The sequence below is a fragment of the Hippopotamus amphibius genome, chromosome 11, assembly GCF_030028045.1.
Source record: "Hippopotamus amphibius kiboko isolate mHipAmp2 chromosome 11, mHipAmp2.hap2, whole genome shotgun sequence".
Classification (NCBI taxonomy): Eukaryota; Metazoa; Chordata; class Mammalia; order Artiodactyla; family Hippopotamidae; genus Hippopotamus; species Hippopotamus amphibius.
Window position 1 is genome coordinate 82,487,177 of NC_080196.1, and position 23,814 is coordinate 82,510,990.

Below are 23,814 nucleotides of genomic sequence, written 5' to 3' on the forward strand. Positions count from 1 at the left end.
ATCCATTCTACATGTAATAGTTTTCATCTACCAGCCCCAGGCTCCCAGTCCATCCCTCCCCAATGTGATCCAGCAATTCCACTCCTGGGCATATATCCGGACAAAACTGTAATTCAAAAAGATACATGCATCCCTATGTTCATAGCAGCACTCTTCACAATAGCCAAGACATGGAAACAACCTACATGTCCATCAACATATGAATGGGTAAAAAAGATGTGATACACACACACAATGGAATACTACTCAGCCATAAAAAAGAACGAAATAATGCCATTTGCAGCAACATGGATGCAACTAGAGATTATCATACTAAGTGAAGTAAGTCATACAGAGAAAGACAAATACCATGTGATATCACTTATATGTGGAATCTAAAATATGACTCAATATTATAGAATTTTAATTAATTAAAAAAAACTGCACGTGGCTGGTGACCACCAGATTGACCAGTGCAGATCTGCAAACCACACACATTCCTGTTATTTAGGAGACTGATTGCAGTGACATCAAGGGAATTTGCCGTCCACTGATCTTGAGAGCACTTTGGGGAAGAAAAGGTGTGAAAGAGGTGGGACTTTCAAAGCCAAGATCAGACGTGTGTAAGTGCAGCGTCCACCTGTGGAAATGATGGTGGCTTTTCAGAAATGACCAGAAAGTAATGTTTCAGGTTGTGACCGTCCTTTGGTTTTCTTTTCCAGGTTCCTTCATGTTGGTGAACACATCTGGGAGATCTGAGGGACAGAGAACCCACCTCCTCTTACCTCAGCTCAAGGAAAATGACACCCACTGCATTGATTTTCACTACTTTGTATCCAGCAAGAGTAATTCTGCTCCCGGGTACCTGAACGTCTACGTGAAGGTCAATAACGGGCCTTTGGGGAACCCTATTTGGAATATATCCGGAGACCCCAACCGTACATGGAACAGGGCAGAGCTGGCCATCAGTACTTTCTGGCCTAACTTTTATCAGGTATGCCCTTTATTTTTCATTTCCTGTTTTGATACCTCCTCTAACTTTTGAAAATACAAATTGTTTTTATATTAGTCTAATCAGAGAATATGTAAGAAGTGTTGATATTTTTAGGCCAAGGTAAGGAAGCTTATACTATTGGATAGAGAATATATTAGGCTTTGTTTGTATATTACCTTGAGAAATGAGTAGAAAGCACCATTCAGACTTGCTTATGGATGTATCTATTTAAGAAAATAAAAGCAGCAACCTGCAGCAAGGCAGGAAGTGCTGTCTGCAAGGATGTTTTACTCTCTATGTTAAGTAGCCATATCTGACCTAGGGGGACCCAGCACTGATTGTAGAAGAAAAAGCCTCTTCTTCCGTGAGTGGATCTCAGGAGTCATGGGTCACTAGGAAGTGAGCCCACGTGGAGGTCAGCTGGTGAGATGCAGGGCCCTGCTCCCACCGCGTCAGCAATGGGAGGAAAATGCCATGTAGACCGAGTCCTTGTCATAGAGCAGCTGCTATGTGGGATGTTCTATTGAGACCACATTGCTCACCTGGAGTGGGCATTTAAAGGAACTGAAGGGTGCAGTCCAGGGGCAGTTAGGAAGTGGTACCAAGGAGGTGCTGCTGGCATGTCCATCTTCTCGGAGAAGGCCTGTGCCCCAAGAACATCCTGACCCGAGGTCAAAGGTGGAAAATTAGTGATGATAGCATTGGGTGTGCTTTCTCCTTGTGTCTACAGCCTCTTTGAAAATAACTTCATATTAAGAACACAGTTAATTACAAGCTAAGAGGATGTTAAGAGGATTACGGTATTTTGCTTTTCTCTTTCTTAATTTCTTTGACTCACTCAGAAGCCAAGGGAAACATGTATCCGAGATCATCTCTCATGGTTAATTGAGGTGCTTGTCTAGACCCAGGGAGGAAAGACTGGGTCTTCTTAAGGGCTGTGTGTCATCTGAGTGGCACGATTGGCACCCAGGAACCCACTGTGCAGGCCTGCTGTTTATTAGGGAAGATTTGTCAATCCTGGTTCCCCTGTCCCTGAATTTGATCATGGGAATAAATGGACTGTAATTTTCATGTTTAATTTATCTTTGTACCCTTGTACCTGCAACAATTTCTGGTATTTAAGCATCTCTTGAATGGAAATGGAGGTGTAGTAAAAAGCTCTGTTAGTACACATATAAATTGTTAAAATCCTGTCAGCTTGCACTTGGGCAATACATTTTAAAAGTGTTAAAAATTTAGATAGGTCTAATTTTAACAATCTACTGTTAGGAGTTCATCCTAAGGAAATAATGAAGAGTGGTTGCAAATAATTAGCTACAAGGATATTCATGGCAGTGTATTTATAATAATGAAAAATCAGGAACAGTATTACATTTCTAACAATAGAGGATGAGGTAATGTATGCTACCTCAATACAAAAATTCATTTTGCAAAACCATTAAGTATAATGTTATGAAAGATCACTTCATGATGTATCTAAGCTTATGTTCTTAAGTGGATAAAACTGGTATAAAGTCATAAAGCAGTATGTTTTAACTCAATTTTAAATTAGATACATATATATGTACTAATATACATATATGTATAATTAAACTATGTGGTGAAATAAATATATTAATAAGTAGTATCTCCCCAGCTAGTGGCTTGAATTTTTTCTTTCTGTCATCTGTCATAGTCTAAATTTCCCCCAATGTACATGTGCTGTTTTTACATATGAAGCAAACAAAGAGTAAAAAGTAGTTTTTATTCCAGAGGGGAAATGTCCTACTTAATGAATATCCTTCTTTTTTATAAATGTATTGATCACCAGTCAGGGGTATAATTCAAAAATATAGCAGGATTAAAATGGAAGCAAAGGAAGTGGGTTTCTGTCCTAAGTAGCAGGGTAGGCTTCAGAAGGCTGTGCATGATGGACTAGGCTAAGAGGCTGTGTCTTTAGAAACTCCTTTTGGAGGAGACCTTCCCACAGCAGAGAAGGCCTAGCTAGTTCCCCTCTAGAACCTGCACTGGACTCTTCCTTGGTCTCCAGGCATCTAGACAAGATTAGAAGGTCCATCCTGCTCACGTTTGCCCTGATCTTCTTCTCTTTCCCCTTAGCAGTGCCCACCCAAAACCTCTAGGAGTGAGCCCTCGTGGGACCCTCCACAGCCGGCAGAGCATGGTGCATTGGTTTAGTTTTGCCACTGGTTAGAATCCAGATCTTCAGTTTTTATTTTGCCTTTGTCTTAGCTCGAGCTGCTGTGACCAAACAAAAACAAAAACAAAAACCTCACAGACTGGGTGGCTTAAACAACAGACCTTTATTTCTCAGTTCTGGAGGCTGAGAAGTCCAAAAGACCAAGGGGCCCTCAGATTCCATTCTTGTTAAGCGCCCCCTCCCTGGCTTTTGGAGGCCACCTTCTGGTCTTCTTGCTGTGTTCTCAGATATCCTCCCCATGTGTGCAGTGGAGAGAGCCCTGGTCTCTCTTCCTCTTCTTGTAAGGGCACTAATCCCATTTCAGGGGCTCCACCCTCATGACCTCATCTAAGCCTAATCACCTCTCTGATGCTCCAGCTCCAAGTTCCAACACCATGGGGGTTAGGGCTTCAACATGTGAACTTGAAGGGGACACAGCATTCAGCCCATGATAGCCTTGAACACACCTGGCTCAGATAGTCAGAATTAAAGGGGTCATTTAATTGATCAACAATCTCAGGAGATCTGCCTTTCAAAAGGAATTAACAACCTACAGTTGGCCCTTGAACAGTGTGGGGCTTAAGGGTGCTGACCCCCCACACAGTTGAAAATCCTCGTATAACTTTTGACTCCCCCCAGAGTTAACCACTGATACCCCACTGCTGACCGGAAGTCTCATCAATAACGTAAAAAGTCAGTTAGCACATATTTTGTGTGTTATGTGTATTATATACTATATTCTTATAATCAAGTAAGCTGGAGAAGAGAAAATGTTATTAAGAAGATCATAAGGAAGAGAAAATACATTTATGGTACTCTGTTATATTTATTGATATGTTAAATTTACATCATCTGTTTACAAGATGAATCATCCGTCAGTACCTACATCAACAGTGTCTTATATGATACAAACACCGTAGGTGTTATATGTGTTTCTAACATGAGATACCAATAATGAAAAGATAAGGTGAAAAGTAAATTTATATATATTTACAGTTGTAACAATTCATGCACTGATAACAAAAAAGTAGCAATATGATTGCTTTACGGTTGCCTAGTTTCATCCATACAATTGCTTCATGGTAGCCTAGTCTGAATGAATCATCATCAAATTTTTATGCCACACAGTATTACAGCCTATTCATAATACAGTACTGGAAACATAGCTACATTTAAAAGAAAAAAACCTACATTGATGATAGGCTGATAGACAATTTCTTCAGTTACTAGAGAGAGAGGCGTACTGTACAGTAATGAAATTCTTTGAAAGCAAAGTTGTAAAACAGTAAGAAAATAAACACGTTCATTTTATATTAAATATCACTCACCTTGTGCCTATGTAAAGAGAGACTAGTATCTACATGTATTTCATGCATTCATGACATATCTAACTTTTTCTTTAATTTTTTCAATATTTCTGGGCCATGCAGTTTGTCTGCGAGTTTTTTCAAATTGTTGCAAATCTCCAAAACTTTCCAATGTATTTATTGAAAAAATCCACATATAAGTAGACCCACAAAGTTCAAACCCATATTGTTCAAGGGTCAACTGTATATTGAAAGTAAGGCGATCCTGTAGATACGGCCATTGTCATCGTCAGTGAATTCTTCCTTTCTTGGGCTATTCTGAATAAAATATTTTGCTGCTCCCCACTGTGACCTCTTACAGTGCTCAGAGGTACATGGTTTACCATATTCAACTGGAACATAATTCTCATTATAGCTTTTTGGTTCACTGGGTGATTCATAGCTTCATACTCTGGGTTTAAAGGTGGATTTGCAGAGATTCTTTAAACCACTGTTGCTAAGCGTTTCCAAACCTGGTGATCAAAGTCTGTTAAGTATCTGGATCCACTGAAAATGCATTTGTTCATTTAATTCCGGAGCAGTGTAACCAAGCCTCAGCCTTTCACATTTTAAAGCATAGTTAGGGTCCTACTTTCCTCCTTTTACCTCTTTATCTGCTGGGCAGTAAACATAGTGAAGTCACTACCCTAAAAGTAATATAAACTGTTGGGTAAATGGCACTCAGTGGATAATACAAGAGAAATGTCAGCAGGAACCTTTCCAAGTGCTGAGACAGCCCTTAAAATCACTATGTAAGACTTGAATGAGGTTCTGGTTGGCATGAGAAAGATACATTGTATTCACAGGTGGAAAGGAAGGAAAACCCAGTTTCCACCCCCTGGTCCAAGACCTCAGCTGAGCTGAAGATGATCACAGAAAAAGCTAGGAAAAGCAGTTGTCTGCGTTCAGGCAGCACTGAATGCAGGGTGGGGGCGGGGGGCTTCCCTGCTGCACCCATGGGGCGAGCACACCCTTACTAAGGTAGTGGCTGTCATATCCTGGTGTTTGTAAAAACCTGACTCCTGCAGAAACCATCTGCTTTTGAATCAATTTCCCAGATAGATTTCTCCATAAGGAGTTTTGTACGAGCCTGAGGATGTGCTTCTGCTTTGGGTGCCTATTATATTTCTAATTGCAAAATACACAAAATTATTTTTCTGGTATCACATGTGCGTGCATCCTTGTGACATTTTCTTTTGTGAACATAGTTCATAAAAGTCAATATCCAAAAGATGCATTCTTAGAATACAAATAGGCTGTTTCTGGGACCAAAAGCTGAGGACAAGATAATAGGACATGGACATTTAAAGGAAGTGATACCTTTGAGAGACCCTCTCTCACTGCACAGGAATTGTGCTTCCCCAGACATCCCATTAGTACTTAGGCTGTGATAGATATCTAAAAAATTAAGGTAGAGTGAACACATGCTTGAAATACTAGTATATTAAAATATTTTATATTCACGTAGTACTTTTATAAGATGCTTTTTCACATTTTTAAAGTAGTTTTGATCTAATGAATTGATTGATGAATTAAGTCTTTTAAAGGGATTTCATACTAATAATATTGCTTGACAATGGGCTGTATCACAGTGGAGTAAAAGGACGTATGCTTTGTATCACACAGAACTGGATTTGAATATGTTCTGTTTACTTATAAACTTGGGCAGCTTAAACTTACTGAGCCTTCCTAATTACAGGACTAAATATAAAGACAGGGCAGGGCGTGAAGAGGAAAGGAAAAGCACATTGTGGATGTGCTAGCCTCTCAAAAAATGGTGGTAGTTTACGGAGATTCAGATTTGTGGAAAACAGAAAAAAGGGAAGCAGGTAATAGCTGAGTGCTTTCTCCTGCTAAGTCACTCCTTAAGTGTGTTTGGTGCAGTGGCAGAAGGTATGCAATGAAAAAGGGTTCTAGGACAAATCTTTCATTGCAACAGTGGGTGAAACGGGATGAACCAAGGGCTTTCCCACCACAACATTCTAGCATGTTAGCCCTGGAACTGCTCTCCTGCTGCTCTGAGAGCTCTGCCTACACCTGGGGAGCAGGTGCTGGGGGAGTGGTTGGGAACAGGGTGCTGGGCTGGGCTCCTTCTGTCTGTCCTGTCTCTGATCCTCACATGCTTTTGTCAAGAATGTCCATTTCTCTCTCATCTTTGGCTGCAACATACTGAGTCGTTTCTCATGTTGGTCAGACTCTGAGTCTTGCAAGTTGTTGGGTTGGGGAGGTTTTCAGTGCAACTAAACACCACCGCCCTGTGTGCTTGGGATAAACATAGTTGGTTCTCTTGGGAATCTCTTTGTTTTTATAATCTTTCTGCTAACATGATCTATATTAGCATGTGGAGAGTTTGAAAATGTTTCTTAGCAGAGTATAGTGTTCTTGCCACATAGTTGTTTTTTGGAGCTTTTCCTATTTATGGGAAAATAATATTCTGCAGGTATACATCACAGTGGTAATTTGCATGGGATACAGCTAATTGCAGGTTAATTACTGTTCGTTAACACATAAATCATCAAGTATTTGGTGATTAACACATGTTTCAGTCCTTAATTAGTGTTTGTCCTAACTGCTGTGACATAGAACCTGACCCTCTGTTGGGTAGCAGTGTAAGTACGGGCGACCTGCCTTCACCAGGGCACTTGGGCTGTAACACCTGCTTCCTTTGATTTAGACACTGACTTTTTGCCATTTTAAGAATAGCATTTTCCTCTCACAAGCACCATGTTGCTTTATTGTGCTGATTAAGAAAATATTTCACTTTGGTTCTGTTTCTCCCACCTCCTCACTCCTCTTGCCCACCCGCAAGTTTCCAGAGGCCTCCCTGGTTCCTCCCCCGGCGTGCACCCAGAGACGCCCCTGGAACCCCACACTTACTGCCTTTCTCCCTGCTTTTTTAAAAAAAATGTTATTTATTTATTTATTGGCTGTGTTGGGTCTTTGTTGCTGTGCACGGGCTTTTTCTAATTGTGGTGAGCGGGGGCTACTCTTTGTTGCAGCGAGTGGGCTTCTCAGTGCAGTGGCTTCTCTTGTTGTGGAGCATGGGCTCTAGGTGCATGGGCTTCAGTAGTTGTGGCATGTGGGCTCAGTAGTTGTGACTTGTGGCCTCTAGAGCACAGGCTCAGTAGTTGCGGTGCATGGGCTCAGTTGCTCTGCGGCATATGGGATCTTCCTGGCCCAGGGATCCCGTGTCCCCTGCATTGGCAGGCAGATTCTTAACCACCGCACCACCAGGGAAGTCCCTCTCCCTGCTTTTGGATACAGTGATTCTGAGTCCTGTCAGATGCCAGGAGGGCAGTGATCTTTAATACAGATGGTTGCTTTGAAAAGGAAAAAATGCACAGGTGGCCTTGAAATCCCTCCCCCAGGCCCCTCAATAAAGGGGCTGTGCCAGGCAGTGGGCAGTGACAAGAGGGATGGGAAGGTAAAGGCAGGGAAGATGCCGGTCTTCTGATTGCTCCAGAGCCTTCTGTAAACGCACATCCCTCAGGTGCACTGAAGGGCCTAGGAGTAGAGGAGAAGTGGATCCCTGCTCTCAATTCTCTGTGCACTGAGCTCACCAAGGAGCCAGCATTTCGGGGGAGGCTAAGCCAAGGTTTACCCTTTACCCGTCTGCCATCTCTCCTGGTGGATAAGGGGTTGCGGGAATAGGAGACAGGTGATCTTTCCCACCTCTTCCCATCACGCTTCCATCTGGACTCCTGCATGGCAGCTCTGTTTCTTCACTGGTCTGTCCTTCAGCCCACTTATTTTACTAGAGGGTCACATAAGTCACACTGAGTGGCAGCAGCTCAGCAGGCATTTGCTACTCAGGAACAGTGTTTAAGATCTGCGTGGGTGAGTGTTTTCCAAACAGTGTTCCAGGGAAGGTTAAAAGACACCAGTCAACCAGATGGGAAGAAACACTGATTTTAGTGAAGTGGAGCACATTCTGTACTGCCAGGCATTTCAGAGCCCAGGAGTGTTTTTCTGCATCTCCTTGGGTGACACGTGGCAGGTGCAGGTGCCTGGCTGGAGCACGGACATCCATTTGAGCTTTAGCAGAGCATCTCTTGAGTCTAGTGTTACCTGGAGCATAGTTGGGAAATCCTGATATGTACTGATGGAAAAAGAGAACACTCCCTGACTCCATAAATTCCTTAGCTTATGGCCATTGTTCCAAGTGCATGACCATTGAACTGCTTCATACCACGAGCAAGACAATCAAATGGCTTCGTCCCTCTAGGTGGACGCGGGGAATTAGACATGGCAGTGAAATACAAGCAGGAAAGCTATTCTAAGCAGGTACCCCTGTCCTCTACGTTTTGTAATTTAAAAAGATGAGTTTTAAGAAATCGGTGGACACATAAGAGGCTGTCACTTTACTAGAGACTCAGAGCTGCATTCAGGAGGCAGAGGGATTCACGTGATGGTTTCGTATCTTCAAAGATATTTTATTTATTTATTTTGAAAAGCTTACCACATCTCTGAGTTCCCGTCTCAGTTTGTACCTGTTATGTGATGATCGAGGACAGGTCTTTCTTCTGGGTGAACATCTTCCACTTCTCTGTGGTCCGTTGCTTCTTGCTTCTCAGCTCTTTTCCTTATCACTTTCCTATTTTTTTCCCTCTGCCTTAATTTTCTTACATGTCTCATTTTATAGAGTGGGCATTTGAGCCATGATTAGAAAAGACTGGAAGAGAACACTACTTCTTTTCAAAAGGGAAACGGAAAACACAAAGAAAAGTGAAGAAAGTTGTGTTTATTGGTAGAAAAAAAACAGATGAAGTCATTTCAGAATATCCTAAATGGCAAAACAAATGGCCAATAATTAGCTCCATCGTGAATCTTATGCCTCGAATGCCTTTAACGTGGAGAAAGCAGGTTTTAACTTTACACTGATAACGTGCATATAAACAGAGGTTTCAGTGCTTTGTTCCTGATTTGGTAAGGTCTGTCATTTGTGGTTTTGCTTTGGCTCTTCACCATTACAGAAACTTTTCTTTTTCTATGTTTTTTTAATTTAATTTATTTGGAGAAAAAACAGCAGTTTTTGTGAATATGAGCCATGTTAGCTTTTCATTTAAACCAAAACCAGAAAGGAACTACGAGGTTCTTTGTGGGAGGACAGACAGATGCCACGGAATCCCCTTTGTTCTAGGGGACTGACAGAAGGTTTCCACCAGCCCGTCTTCCGTGGGGAGTGTCTGAGTCGATGAGCTGACATCTTTGCTTTGCTCACATGTGTCAGGGGAAAGTGGTGGCATGGAAAGCTAATTCCTCACTGACGCAGGAGCATTGGGGATGCTGCAGTGTTAAACTTCTTCCCGTCTCCTGTTTGGCAGGAGATGACTTTTCATGAGCAAACAGAACAGCACTAGTCAGTGGTTTAACCAGTTATTTCCCACCTGAAAGCCAATGGCTTTTGCCCAGGGCTCCAAAGACAATGGGGCTGCAACATCTCGTCTCTGAGATGTTAGTTGTTGGGTGATTGAATGAATATAGATTCTCTCTAGTCGACATGTCTTTACATGCATGTCTGCCAATAATATCTGGAACCAGCAGCAAAAATGAGCATTGGTCCCTCCAACGGCCAAGAACTTTGGTAGAAGTAGGTCTCAGTGTGAATCCAAACACACTAATAGGACAGTTTTGTTCTAAACATCACCGTGATGTTTAGAATAAAACTGCGGGAAATAGGGCGTTAGTCCCAAGATGAGAGCCTCTGGTCACAAGATTTTCATCAACCTATGAATACATAGCCATGGTTTATGTGTGTTTCTGTAAAGACGCCTTATTTAATGTATATCATGGATTCTTAACGTTGAACTTGGTCAAGAGCACTACACTCAGGCCTGAAGGAAGCTTGTTTAACACACGTGTTTTCTCTGTAAGACACGGCACAGCCTTCTTGCACTTGGCCACACAAGACAGAGTTTCAGCGTTATGTTGAGGGCCGTCTTAAATAGCAACATCGCCAATAAAAGGCACAAAAAACTGACAAACATGGCACATCTAGACTCGGATAGGGACACTTGTCAGTGGCAGGAGAGGGGACACTGAAAGGCAGAGCTTCTCTTTGCCACATCCTGCTGCCCCCCCCCCCCCCCCCGCCAAGAAAAACGGGGGATAGAAGATTAAATTCTGTGTGTTGTGAAAATTATTCCAGAGTAAGGTAGTATGGCTCTGTGATTCCGTCCCACCCATCCCCCACTTCAGCTTTCAACTTTTCAAATAATCACAGCTTAGATTAGGCTAGAGGGCAAAGACGTTTTTCCTAAAATTGTATGTGTTTTGGTAAAAACAAATAAAAACATTTAGCTGCAGTCGAGCCAATGCCAAAGAACATTGTGTGGAATGAGATCTGAGAGTCAGGTTGGAATATAAAAGTGTTATAAATTCTCAGTAGTTTAGCTTATGTATGGAGGATTTGCCTTCTAATGAGCTGGATTTTCTTTCATTTTTAATTTAATTTTTTTAAGACAGTGTTTTGAGGTCTATCAAGTAACTCGTTTCTATGGTTTTATTTTAGTGTATTGCAATTATGGTTTAAAAAATCAGTAGTGATACTCCAAGGTTACGGGGGCATTTAAGATAGCACCCATATAATAGAGTTGAAACAAGTCAAGCCAGGAGAAGGCTTTCTCCCTGCTGTTGCTAGAGTCCAAGGCTCCCCCAGGAAGTATAAAGCATATTGTATTTGAGCATGACAAACTGCCTCTATCGACGTGTGCTTTATTGTTATCCAGAGTAATGGCAGCCTGTTGGTGAGCCAAGCAGGATAGCTTCCTCTTGAAGCAGAAGGCTGAATAGGAAATATTTCAGGCTTTTTGGGCTACTCGCCTGTGCTGTGATCGTGTGAGAATAGCTGTAGACAATCCGTAAATGGATGAGTGTGACGGCTTTCCAGTAAAGCTTTATTTGCGGACATGGAAATTTGGATTTCATATACTTCTCATGTATCACAAAATGTTCTTCTTTTGATTTCCTCCTACCAGTGAAAACTATAAAAACCACCCTTAGTTTGTGGGCCAGACAGAAATAGAGGTTGGGGTAGATTTGGCCCATTTGCTGTAGTTTGCTGACCCTTGTCTTAAAATTTATTGTTAAAACTGTCATATGGACTTACCTGGTGGTGCCGTGGTTAAGAATCCACCTGCCAGTGCAGGGGACATGGGTTCCATCCCTGCTCCAGGAAGATCCCACGTGCCACGGAGCAACTAAGCCCGTGTGCCACAAATATTGAGCCCATGTGCCACAACTACTGAAGCCCACGCACCTAGAGCCCGTGCTCCGCAACAAGAGAAGCCACCTCCATGAGGAGCCCTCGCACTGCAACAAAGAGCAGCCCCCACTCGCTGCAACTAAAGAAAGCCCATGTGCAGCAACGAAGACCCAATGCAGCCAATAAATTAATTGATTAATTAGCACAGACATATACATATATATTACCAACTGTAAAATAGATAGCCAGTGGGAAGTTGTTGTATAACAAAGGGAGTTCAACTCGAGGATGGAAGATGCCTTAGAGGACTGGGACGGGGAGGGTGGGGGGGACTCGAGGGAGGGTGGGGGGGAGTCAAGAGAGGGAGGGAATACGGGGATATGTGTATAAAAACAGATGATTGAACTTGGTGTACCCCCCCAAAAAATAATAAATAAATAAATTAAATTAAAAAAAAAAAACTTGTGTCATATAACTGTCTCTTGCATCTATGTTTCTAGGTCAAATAGATGATGATTACATTTCTTACTTCAATCTGGAAGTAAAGAATTTAGAACATATATACATCTATGCATTAAAAGTCATATATATCTATGTGTATATATATATTGTGTATGCATGGTTGTATATTATATGTGTGTGTGCGTGTGCATGTGCATGCATACATGTATATTTATATGTATTCTACATATATAGTCTCTCATACCTGCTGGATTAGGCAGGTGGGTAACATGAAAAAAGTCCAGACTTGGATGGAAAATAGACCTAGAATTACACCCTGATTGTATGACCTCAGAAGAATTACTTATCCTTACTGAGTCTGACTGCTCATTCTTGAAAGGGAGTTAATATTATCTACCTCATACGGCTGACTGAGAAAAATTAGATAAAATTATGAAAGGTAGCTGGGACTTGGATATGTATGATAAATAAATGTTTTTTTGAATTATTGATTTTGTATAAAGAAAAGATTTGGTGTGGTTCCCTCAAGAGACCCAAGTCTCACTTCTAATATAGGTATTCAGTATATTCTATCCTGTTTGATAAAAATAAGCATGGCCACATCCTCACATCAGTTTTCACACCTTTCTTTTTTCTCTTTCCGGTGGTGTTGTCAGTGGTTTCCTCTGACCTCAGTCTTTTTGGCCCTGGATGCAGGCATCTTTAGACATCTCCATGGCATGACCCCCTCTGAGTTCTGCATACGTGTGTTATATTTCCCTAGAGCAGTACCTGTACTTCCAATAGAGTAGTCCCTTATTTGACAAAAAGAGACAAAACTATCTCTGCTTCTGAGGCTTTCTTGGTTAAGGGCACTGGCTGGAAAAAAGTACAAAATGGAAAACTTGCCAGACTGCAAGAGTTCGTGAAAAGGAAAACTTTTCAGGGGATGCTTAAATCTGTTTTTAAGAAACCTATTTAAGATATGCCTCATCCTTTGAACGGCATGTTTTAACCCTGTTGTTTATTAGAAAAAAAACAAAGTCTATCTTTAATGATCAGGTGGTAAAATCAAGAGAGTTGTCAACCTAAAATCATCTGACAGCACCTAAATTCAAGTATCTTCATTTAATCATAGTTATTTCAAAGTAGCAAACTTTTGGTGTAAATCATACCCACTTTATAGTCGTGGTATGTGTTGAAACATTTACATGTTGAATTATAAACCTGATGAAAAAGGTTAACAAAATTTGTACTTATAAATCCCTTAATTTTACTTCATTTCTAAGAAAACCTGGAAAATGACCTTTTAAAAAGCTTGCTTCAAATTTTGGAAAGAAACATTGAAGTGATTGCTTCAAACTTGCAACACATTACCCATCTTATGTATAAAACCTAAAGGTGTCATATAAAGTTTTTATTTCTATATTTTATATAAATCCAAATGTTTGTGCAAGTGTGTACACATGTGTAGACACAGACCCTCAAACATATGCATAAAGATTGCTTTCCTCTTTTTGTCTCTACAATTGGCTGTTAAGTCAGTGCTGGAACCAGCCACGTTCAGAAGTTTGCTGTCAGAAGTCTCTAGTTAATGGCAAGGGGCAGTCCCTTGGCCTCCAGTGTATCTGTAATCAGATGCTCTCTTTCTTTGCTTCTTGGTGTTCTGGTTGGAAGACTGAGAGAAGCAAATATAGTTTCAGGAATAAACTTGTGTTTGCTTCTTTGGTTGTGGCCTCATTGGCGAGTCATCTTGCTGGGAAACTTGGGGAATTGGCTCCCTGCTGAGTCTTGCTCTGTCTCTAGTCTGGTTGGGACGCTGGGTAAGTCCTTGCTCGGCAAGTTTGTTCTAGCAGGCTGGGAGTTGGGCTGGAGGTTGTGTCGGGTGTATCACGGGAGTTCCTGGCTGGTAGGTGAGGGGGAGGAGAAGGTTCGTGGTCCTTCGAGCTCCATACGGTTCCCATCTGTCCTTTGGCTGTTCTGATCTCATTCTGTGTTTTCATTGTGTTCCTTATTTTCTCTCCAACTAGAGCTTAAATTTCATAAAATTTTCTCTTTTTTTGTTGCCCCCTAGAGCGTGTAGTAAATATTCTAAAAATATTTGGACAATAAGGCTCAGAATCTTTGAGCATAAGTCTTTTGAGGGTCATAAGTTCTCTTAATGTGATGGATGAAAAAAACGATTCAGAGGTTTTAAGCTGGCTTTTCTGGTGTCTAATTCCTACCTCTCCTTTCTTTCTCTCTCCTTTTCTCCAGTAGGGCCATGGCCCTGTGTTGGATTAAATTAAATATGGTGCATTGAATTTACACGTGTCAACTTTTAACAACAGCTCTACATGAACATGCTGTATATGTACATTATATTCTGAGTTAATACATCCTTTCAAAAATGAGGATTATTCCATTTTAATGAGAAGCTTCAGCCCTTGTAGTTGATAAAGGAAAAAGTATAACTTTCCATAAGAAGAAGGACAAAGCTACTTAGGAAAGGGATCTTCATCTATTCCATTCATGATGTACTCCCAATGCCTGGAGTAGAGAAACGCTTGGTGGAGACTTGAACCGGATGCATGAATGAATAAGAGGGAGGGAAGGAGGAAGGAAGGAGGAATGAACTTCTGGGTTTGGCTTTCAAAGTACCCTCTTCATGGCCAGAGCGATGGCGTTCTTGGGTCACTAGTGGTCCCAGGCATCAGTCTGTGCTGTGGCCATCCTGACCAGAGCCTCTGGCCGGTTCCTGCTCTGCCTGGGGACGCTGCCTCTGGCCAGGCAGAACGTGGCTGTTTCCCAGGAGCCCTGTCTGGAGAGCCCTGGGAAGACTTTTCCTCCACTTGTTCTCAGTGTCCATCTGCTTTCTGCACCTTCATTTGTGCTGTCTCTGACTTCAGTTGAAAGACAAACTAGCAAGATTCTGTTGCAGAAATATCTGCACATCTCTTCCTTTCTCTGTATTATCAGTGGGAAAAAAATGTGTATTAACCTCCTGAACAGGACAAAGCTTTAATTCTTTTCTGTTCTCCTGCTGGGCCCCTCTCTCTGTGTGTGTTTTGTATTTCAGCTTGGAGGCATCCTGGCACAGGGGCGTCTAATATAGCAGGTGTTTCTGGGATGACTTCTATCTGGGAAGCCCTCTGAGCTTTTCCATTGGGGGTCCTGCTCATTGCTTCCTCCATGCTTGCATCTGTCACACAAACATAAATAATGCAGTCCTTTGGTTGAAGTGTTTGTTCAGGCAACGTGCAGTAGTGAGAACACTGTGATTTGGAATCATAAAGATTGGGTTTTTAGGTTACACCCGCCAGAGACTCATCGCATGTTTCGGACCATTACTTTGTATCTAAATCTCTTTGTTCTTGAAATATTGAATCCTTGAAGAATTTTCATGTGAACTAATAAATAAGATAGTGGAGTAATCTCTGTCCAGGATATGTAACATATTATGTGCTAAGTGATCACTTATAATTACTTTTTTAAAATTGAAATTTTTATGGGGATAATTGTGGAGTCAGATGGGGTAGTTAAAAAAAATAGTTTCCTGTGTAGACTTTACCCAGTTTCCTCCAATGGTAACGTTTGGCAAACCAAAAGTATAATGTCACAAGCAGGATATTGACATTGTTAAAATCTAGAGCTTTTTCAAGTTTCCCCAGTTTTACTTTTACTTGTGTATGCATATGTGTGTACTTACTGCTGTACAATTTTTTTTCACTGTTTTGTTGTGATAAAATACAAATAACTTAAAATTTATCATCTTAACCATTTTTTTAAATTTTATTTTATTTTTTGGCTGTGTTGGGTCTTCACTTCTGCGTGTGGGCTTTCTCTAGTTGTGGCAAGTGGGGGCTCCTCTTCATTGCAGTGCGTGGGCTTTACAGTGCAGTGGCTTCTCTTGTTGTGGAGCACGGGCTCTAGGCATGCGGGCTTCAGTAGTTGTGGACTCAGGCTCAGTAGCTGTGGCACACGGGCTTAGTTGCTCTGCAGCATATGGGCTTTTCCCGGACCAGGGCTCAGACCTGTGTCCGCTGCATTGTCAGGCAGATTCTTAACCACTGCACCACCAGGGAAGTTCCTGTCAACCATTTTTAAGCACACAATTCAGTGGTATTAAATACATTCATAGTCTTGTGGCACCATCACCACCATCCGCCTCCAGAACCCTTTCATCTTGTAAAACTGAAACTCTGTACCCATAAAACAATAACTTCCCCTCCCCTCCCCTGGCCCCAGGCAGCCACCATTCTCCTTTCTGTCTCTCTGAATTTACTACCCTAGGGACCCTATGTAAGTGGAATCATGCAGTATTTGTCCTTCTAGGACTGGCTTTTTTCACTGAGCGTCATATCTTCCAGGTTCATCCATGTCACAGCATGCAACAGAATCTTTTTTCCTTTTTAAGATCGAATAATATTCCATAGAATGTGTATGCCACGTTGTGCTTATCCATTCATCCCTCCGTGGACACCGGGTTCCTTCCATATTGCTGTGATTGATGTTGCTGTGAGCTGTACAATGTCATTACCTGGGGAGGTTTGTGCCTCCATCACCGCAGTCAAGACCTCAGCACATCCAGCATCACAAGGATTGCTCCTGTTTTCCTCTTGTAACCATACCCATCCACTCCTGTTCCTTGTCCCTCCAACCCTGAGCCCTGGCAACCACTCATCTGTCCTCCATTTCTAAAATGTTGACATTACACGATGTTATATAAATGGAATCCTGTAGTGTGTAATCTTTCGTGATGGGCTTTTTCACTCAGTGCAGTTTTCTGGAGATTCATCCAAGCTGGGTGTATCCATAGTGCTGAGTAGTAGCCCATGCTATGGATATACCGCTGTGTCTTTAATCATTTACCATTTGAACGGCATCTGGACTATTTCCAGTTTCTAGCTGTCGTAAGTAAAACGTCTATAAACATTCATGTGCAGATTTAAAAAAAAAAATTATTGGCGTATACTTGATTTACAGTGTTATGTTAGCTTCAGGTGTACAGCAAAATGAATCAGTTATACATATACATATATCCACTCTTTTTTAGATTCTTTTCCTATGTAGGCCATTACAGAGCACTGAGTAGAGTTCCCTGTGCTCTACAGTATGTCCTTCTTAGTTATCTATTTTATATATAGTAGTGTATAGGGATTGACATATGCAGCTTTTTATGTGAATGAAAATGTTCATTTCTCCATCGGTGCAATTGCTGCGTTGTGTGTTAAGACTGATCCTTCTCGTGTTGCATGAGCTGTGGTCTCCCTGGTGACAGCTTCCTGCTGTGTAGAAATGGAGGTGAAAATAATGTCATGTGAACCTTATATCATTAACACTAGCCTGACAATAGACACCTGTACACAATCATGTTAAGAACATTGATAACTTTGTTACTGGTTTTTTTTTCTCCTTTGGCCTCAGTTTCTCTGAAGTGGCTCCACCATCTCCAAAATGTCATTCTGAGAACCTCAAAGTGTGTTGCCCTTCTTCTGATGCCCTGCTTCTCCCAGGATCAAGCAGTCATAAAGCCCTCTTGATTTTGTCACTGCAGAGATTTTTATATCGTTCTCCTCCTAACTGATACTCTGCCATCTGAATTTCAGCTCACATAGTCTCTTCTCTGTATTACTAATATGCTGTGTTTCCTGGGATCTCTGCCCTGGGTAGAGCCTCTGAGCCTGGTCCCAGCTGACCTTTGTTGCTGTAGATCACAATTCTCCTCTTCATGGCCACCTTCATATCCACCTCAGGGCCTTTGCACATGCCCCGGAAGGTGCCTTACCCTCTTCACACTGCAACTCATTCACCTGCAGCTCTCAGCTCAAACGCCACCTACTCACGGGAGGTCCTCTGGTGTCTATTCTTCTAGTACCCGGTCCTCTTCTTTCATAATACTTTTTAAAATTTTAATTGTATATATTAGTTGTATAAAACCTAGGGCCCCATGTGGTTCAGTCTCATCCTACTAGAGTCCCCTCAAAGAAGTTGACCAGAAGATATGTTATCTTAAAGCAATTTAAATCTTATCACCTCTGGAAAATGACTCAAGTATCAGTGCTTAACCATAGTACCCCACCTCCCTTTTATGAAGTATGGTGCTGTCTGGCTCCCCACTGTTCACCTCCCTGAAAAACTGGGTTTGGGTCTTAGTTGTTTTTGTAGTTTTAGAACCTGGAACATTGACTGGCGGATATTGGGCATTCCATTAATATTTGTGAAAGACATGAATGAATGGTTGAAACATCTTATATATAGGAAATATTTGATAAAAATTGACAGAATGAATGAATAATGAAAACCTTTCTTAACTTTCCAGGTGATTTTCGAAGTCATCACTTCTGGACATCAAGGCTACCTCGCTATTGATGAAGTGAAGGTGCTAGGCCATCCTTGTAGTAAGTGACCTCAACTTCCAGTCACGTGGGGATGTGGTTGGGGGTGTGTTTATGTTATGGATAAGAGAAGGCACTAAAACCTGGGGGAGGTCTTCCTGCTCAGAGAGTCCCTGATGGGCCTCTGGATGGTGCTGTGCTAGCCCAGAAGTTCAAAAAATGTGCATTGTGTGTGGTATCATTTTTACATATCTAAGTGTCTTTAAAGTGAAAATCAGGAATGGGGACTAAGACTACTTTGGTATGTTCCAACAGCCACATCCAACCCCAGAATAGAGTTTTGGGAGCTGAGCAAACAAAAGTCTGCAAATGTGTGTGTCTGTGTGTACTTACGTGTACTTGTGTGTGTGCATGTGTGTATGTGCATGTTCTTGCTCGCATGTGTATGTGTGTGTGTGTGTGTACATGCACTGTTTCCCATAATCATTACACGTTCATAAAAAGTCAGAGAGTCATGTTTGCCTTTGGTAAATTCTAATGAGTGGTATGGAACTGTACAAATTACTCTGTATTGTTTTTTCCCCACTTAATATATTTAGGTTGATCCATTAGATTGTATCATATGAATATCCTACATTCTATTTTGTTTTCTACAAACATTTAGTTCCCCCACCCCAGTTTTCCTCTATGACAAACACATTGCCCTGAACATCCGTGTGTGTGTGTGTGTGTGTGTGTGTGTGTGTGTGTGTGTGTGTATTTGCATGCACGCGCATGTCTGCGTGCCTCTGTGTGCAGTGTGTGAGAGCTTGGGAAAGGTGTATTCTTAGAGGCAGAACTGCTGAGAGGTAGGGTAAAAACATTTTTAGTTTTACTAGATGCTGCCAAATTGCTATGAAAAGTGTCTGACCAGTTTATATGCCCACCAGCGATACATGGATGTTTGATTTGCTCTATATCCTTGCCCCAAATTGATATTGTCAGACATTAAATCTGTGACCATCCCAGGAATGGCAGCCTGCCTTGTTTTTGGGGTCCCCAGCATTAAAGCGAGATAGGCTCATTCGGACGATTCCGGATCTCTGCTAAAGGTCCCCAGCCAAATTTATGAGAGAGTGATTATATCTACACTGATATTAGAAATACAAACACATGCAGGAGTTTCTGATTTTACTGCCTGGATTGAGAGATGGCGCGATGATCACTCCCTGTGGTGGTTACAGAGAAGCCTGGGTCGTTGGTATCTGATGGGCTATCATGACACCGTCATCTGATTCCATCCAGAGGGGTTTTGATCTCTGAGGTCTTTATCTGGTGCTCCAAGTTCAAGCTCAGTAATCATCTTGTTCATTACTAAGGCAGACGTTACTTTTGTAGCACGGTGCTTGGCCTTTTCTTCTGTCAGCAAGATTGGTGAGTTCAAGAATTTCTGCCACTTTTTTTTCTGAAAAGGGAAGAAAATGAACAATGCTGTACCTAATGGGAACAGCAGGGCACATTTAGGAAGCAGAATATAATTACTTGAGTTGGAACTTGGCCAAATCCTCAGAGTCATAGCCTCAGGCTCGGAAAAGTGCCATGAGATTTTCTAATGTGCATGAATGTTCAAGGCCTCTGATTCACATCTTACCAGGAAACAAAAAGTCAGACAGTAATACTGTAGGCCTACTATGTGCTGAGCACTCCGTGTCCCAGAGCAAACCTTGCCACAAGGCAGCTGTCACTGCTGCCCTGAGTGCAGGTGCGGTGGCCGCTGGCCAACAAAATAGCTCCTGAAGTGTAGCCCCTCCCATCCTGCAGGATTTGAGTCACTGCCTTCAGTAAGAGAGAAAGACTTAATGCTTTTCCTTCTATCAGAGGCGTCCTGAAATGTGTCTCCTGCAGTTTTGTGCATTCTTTCTAAGCCCAGATGCCTACAGCCATAGAAATGGTGTTATATCTCTCCTTTGGAGAATACCGGTGCTGATACCTAATTGGCTTTGCAAACTGCTGTTAGGAGATACAGAATCACAAAACAGGCTCTGTCCCAAGGTGATGGATGCTACAACAGCGTGTTGAACTGTGAGCTTTAAACGGTTTTGATGATGGCCTTTCTGTAGTTATTTTTTCCTGAATCTCTAAGTTTATGGGGAAAACATGCAAATAAAGATTTTTAAAGAAGGCAGTCGTTTGGTCTTAAAATGGAAATCTTTATAGTTTGTATTCTAAGTGGTTTCCTATCAAGATTTCCAAATAACAATCAATTATTTTGAAATGCTGGTGCTCGTTAAATTTACATCGTGAAGGAGCATAAATATTTCATATCCAAAACTATGCCTTCCCCAAAGATGCAGAACTGCTGAACTTTATTTACTTCACTCTAAAGGCTCCTGTTTGGATTCATATAGGTTTATGAGTAGACATTATGGCATTTTTTTTTAAAGTAGCTGTTCTGTTAACAGTATACAGTTGCTCATAAAATTGATTTTCACGTAGTGACAGTAAGATGTCGGATCGGCTTGAAATGTGGAGATGGCTGTGCAGTGGCTTCAGATCACTTCTAACGAACACAGATAATTTTTGTATTTGGTATGCATGCTAAAACTATATTTTGAATTTGGTTCAATAATCCTAGTAGGAGAAACTGAAAAAGCGTTTCCTTCAGCTTCATAATATTATCTCCTGTTTTTAAGTAGGTTGTAACTTATGCATATTTGGGTATTACTATTATTACCTCTGGTGCTGATATGTATTTTTATATCTTATAAGCCATGTAGCATTTTAACATCACATATCATTCAATTCATCCACTTATAGTGTATGGGAACATGGAATGTTTTTCCTTTTACTTGAGTCTTCTAAAAGTTCCTTCAATAGTATGCAGTATTCAGGGTACAAACTAAACTTCTTTCATTATACTTCTTTCGTTAAATGTATTCTGATGTGTTTTATCTTGATACTATTATAAATGGAATTGTTTTCTTAATTTCATTTTCAGATTGTGCATTGCAAGTGTAAAGAAACACAGTTGATTTTTGTGTATTGATCTTGTATCTTGAGACCCTGTTGAGCTTACTTTTTATAAGCTCTAACTTTTTTTGTAGATCCATAGAATTTTCAAGATCCATGTCATCTTTAGGTCGAGTTAGTTTTATATCCTATTTTTCAATCTGAGTGCCTTTTATCCTTTTTCTTGCCTAATTGCTATGGCTAGAACCTCCAGTACAATGTTGAGTACAAGAGGAAAGAACAGACATCCTTGTCATGTTCCTGTCTTAGGTGAAAGCTTCCAGCCATTCACCATTAAGAATGATGTTAGCTGTGGGTTTGGGTTTTTCATAGATGCTCATTATCAGGAAGGACATTCTCTTTTATTCCTACTTTGTTGGGTGTTTTTAAAAAAAAAAATCAATCATGAAACAGTGTTAGGTTTTAGCAAATGCTTTTCCTTTATTGGTGTAGGAGAGGAAAAAGTTTTTCTCAACCCTCTTAGGGTCTCTGACTGGGTCTGAAAATTAAACTGACAAGGACAGATTAATGGGGGAAAGTGTACAGGTATATTTAATGTCTGTTTTCTGTGACACGGGCACCTCATAAGGAAATGGAAACCCACAGAAACAGGCCTGAGTATATTTATGCTGGTTTCCATGAAGAGTGGACATTCGTGGAGGAATATGATATGTTAAAGCACTGACACATATACACAACCAAATGTAAAATAGATAGCTAGTGGGAAGCTGCTGCATAACACAGGGAGATCAACTCAATGATGGGTGATGACTTAGAGGGGTGGGATAGGGAGGGTGGGAAGGAGTCGCGGGAGGGAGGGGATATGAGGATATATGTATAAATACAGCTGATTCACTTTGGTGTACAGCAGAAACTGGCACAACAGTGTAAAGCAATTATACTGCAATAAAGAGCTTTAAAAAAAAACAAACAAACAAGTTAAGGAGTATGGGAGGTCTCTAGAAGCTGAGAAGGTCAGAGGAGCAGATTGTCCAATAGAGCCTCCAGAAAGAAATGAAGCATTGCCGACACTTGGATTTTGGCCAGATGAGACCTGCTTGAAGTTTCTTAACTGTAGAACTGTAAGATAATAAATTCATGTTGTTTTAAGCTGCTAAGTTTGTAGACATTTGTTATAGTAGCCATAGAAAATGAATACACCTGGTATATGCAAATAAATAGAGCTGTTGTGAGGGGTAAATGAATACAGAAAAATAACTCAGAAAATACCTAGAACATAGTAAACAATAAAGGCTAGCTAACATTAAAAAAGAAAAAGACTATGCAGCAAGTGTGGTAGACTGAGGAAGACGAAGTAAGATGTGTGTGTTCAGATTCATCTTGGTGAACCTTTGTCTTTGGAGATAAGAAAGCTCCTTTCCTCTGGTACCGGGAGGGCACCTCTCACGTGAGGGCTTTATAGCTTGGGGAGAAGGTGGGGGAAGGTCAGAGTGACCTTCTTGCTTCTGTTGTTTTCTTGAACTCCTTTGGCGTTGTACGTTCAATGTACCAAGGCGCCATATTTCAGGTAGCATTTCCTGAACTCCATTATGTATCAGATTATTGTATGGTTTTATCTTTTATTCTGTTGGTGGGGTGTGTTATATTGATTGATTTTTGGATGTTAAATCAACCTAGCATTCCTAGAATAAATCTCACTGGGTTATAGTGTACAATCTTTGTTATATGTTCTCATACAACACCTTAAATCCAGAGTTATTTGCATATATGATGCTTTGAATTCTGAAATCTAAAAATTACACAGAATCATGCCTCATTATTTTTCTGCCAATTAAAAAAATAATATAGTGAAAAAGATTGCAGAAACCCTCATAAACCTATGCAATATATATTGAATAAAATGAATATAAAATCCAAGACATTTCTGTATTGCTACTTCTCAGTATGAAATAAGTCAGCAATTTTTTTAAACATTTAAGAAATGCTGAGTTCATCGTATGGCATCCAAGGTTCCAATTTATTCTTATTTTATAAAACAAAATTAATTTTTCACTCATTTATTTGCATACTCAAACATTGCTTGCCTACTTTCAAATTTAGATTTTTATGAAGATGTGAAATAGTGTGATCAAAATAAGAATGACAGTAACAAACAAAACATTGGAACTGTTTTCTGAATTATGTTTGTTGAATAAAGACAGGCCCATGTGCTTTGACTGAGAGATGCACAGAACTCAGAGTTGACATTTCATTTTAAATGTGGGAATTTAGCTTGCATTTTTCTCCAATGGACTATCATCATTTTTCTTCAAGAGATGGGTGACTAATAAAAGTTACTTTTACATAGTGCCTAGCATTATTTTTCTATGATAAAAATGTTGACTCTGTTTTTCCACTTGACAAATTAT

General features: G+C 40.9%; 1 protein-coding gene across 2 annotated transcripts in view; it reads left to right on the plus strand.

Moving 5' to 3' along the window:
- Positions 1-23,814, plus strand: part of PTPRM (protein tyrosine phosphatase receptor type M) — a 720,054-nt gene that overhangs the window by 275,707 nt on the left and 420,533 nt on the right. For both annotated transcript variants that reach the window (XM_057698229.1, XM_057698230.1), the window contains exons 3-4: positions 702-973; positions 18,442-18,520. In XM_057698229.1, coding sequence (XP_057554212.1) covers positions 702-973; positions 18,442-18,520 — 351 coding nt within the window. The remainder of the gene's footprint in view (positions 1-701; positions 974-18,441; positions 18,521-23,814) is intronic.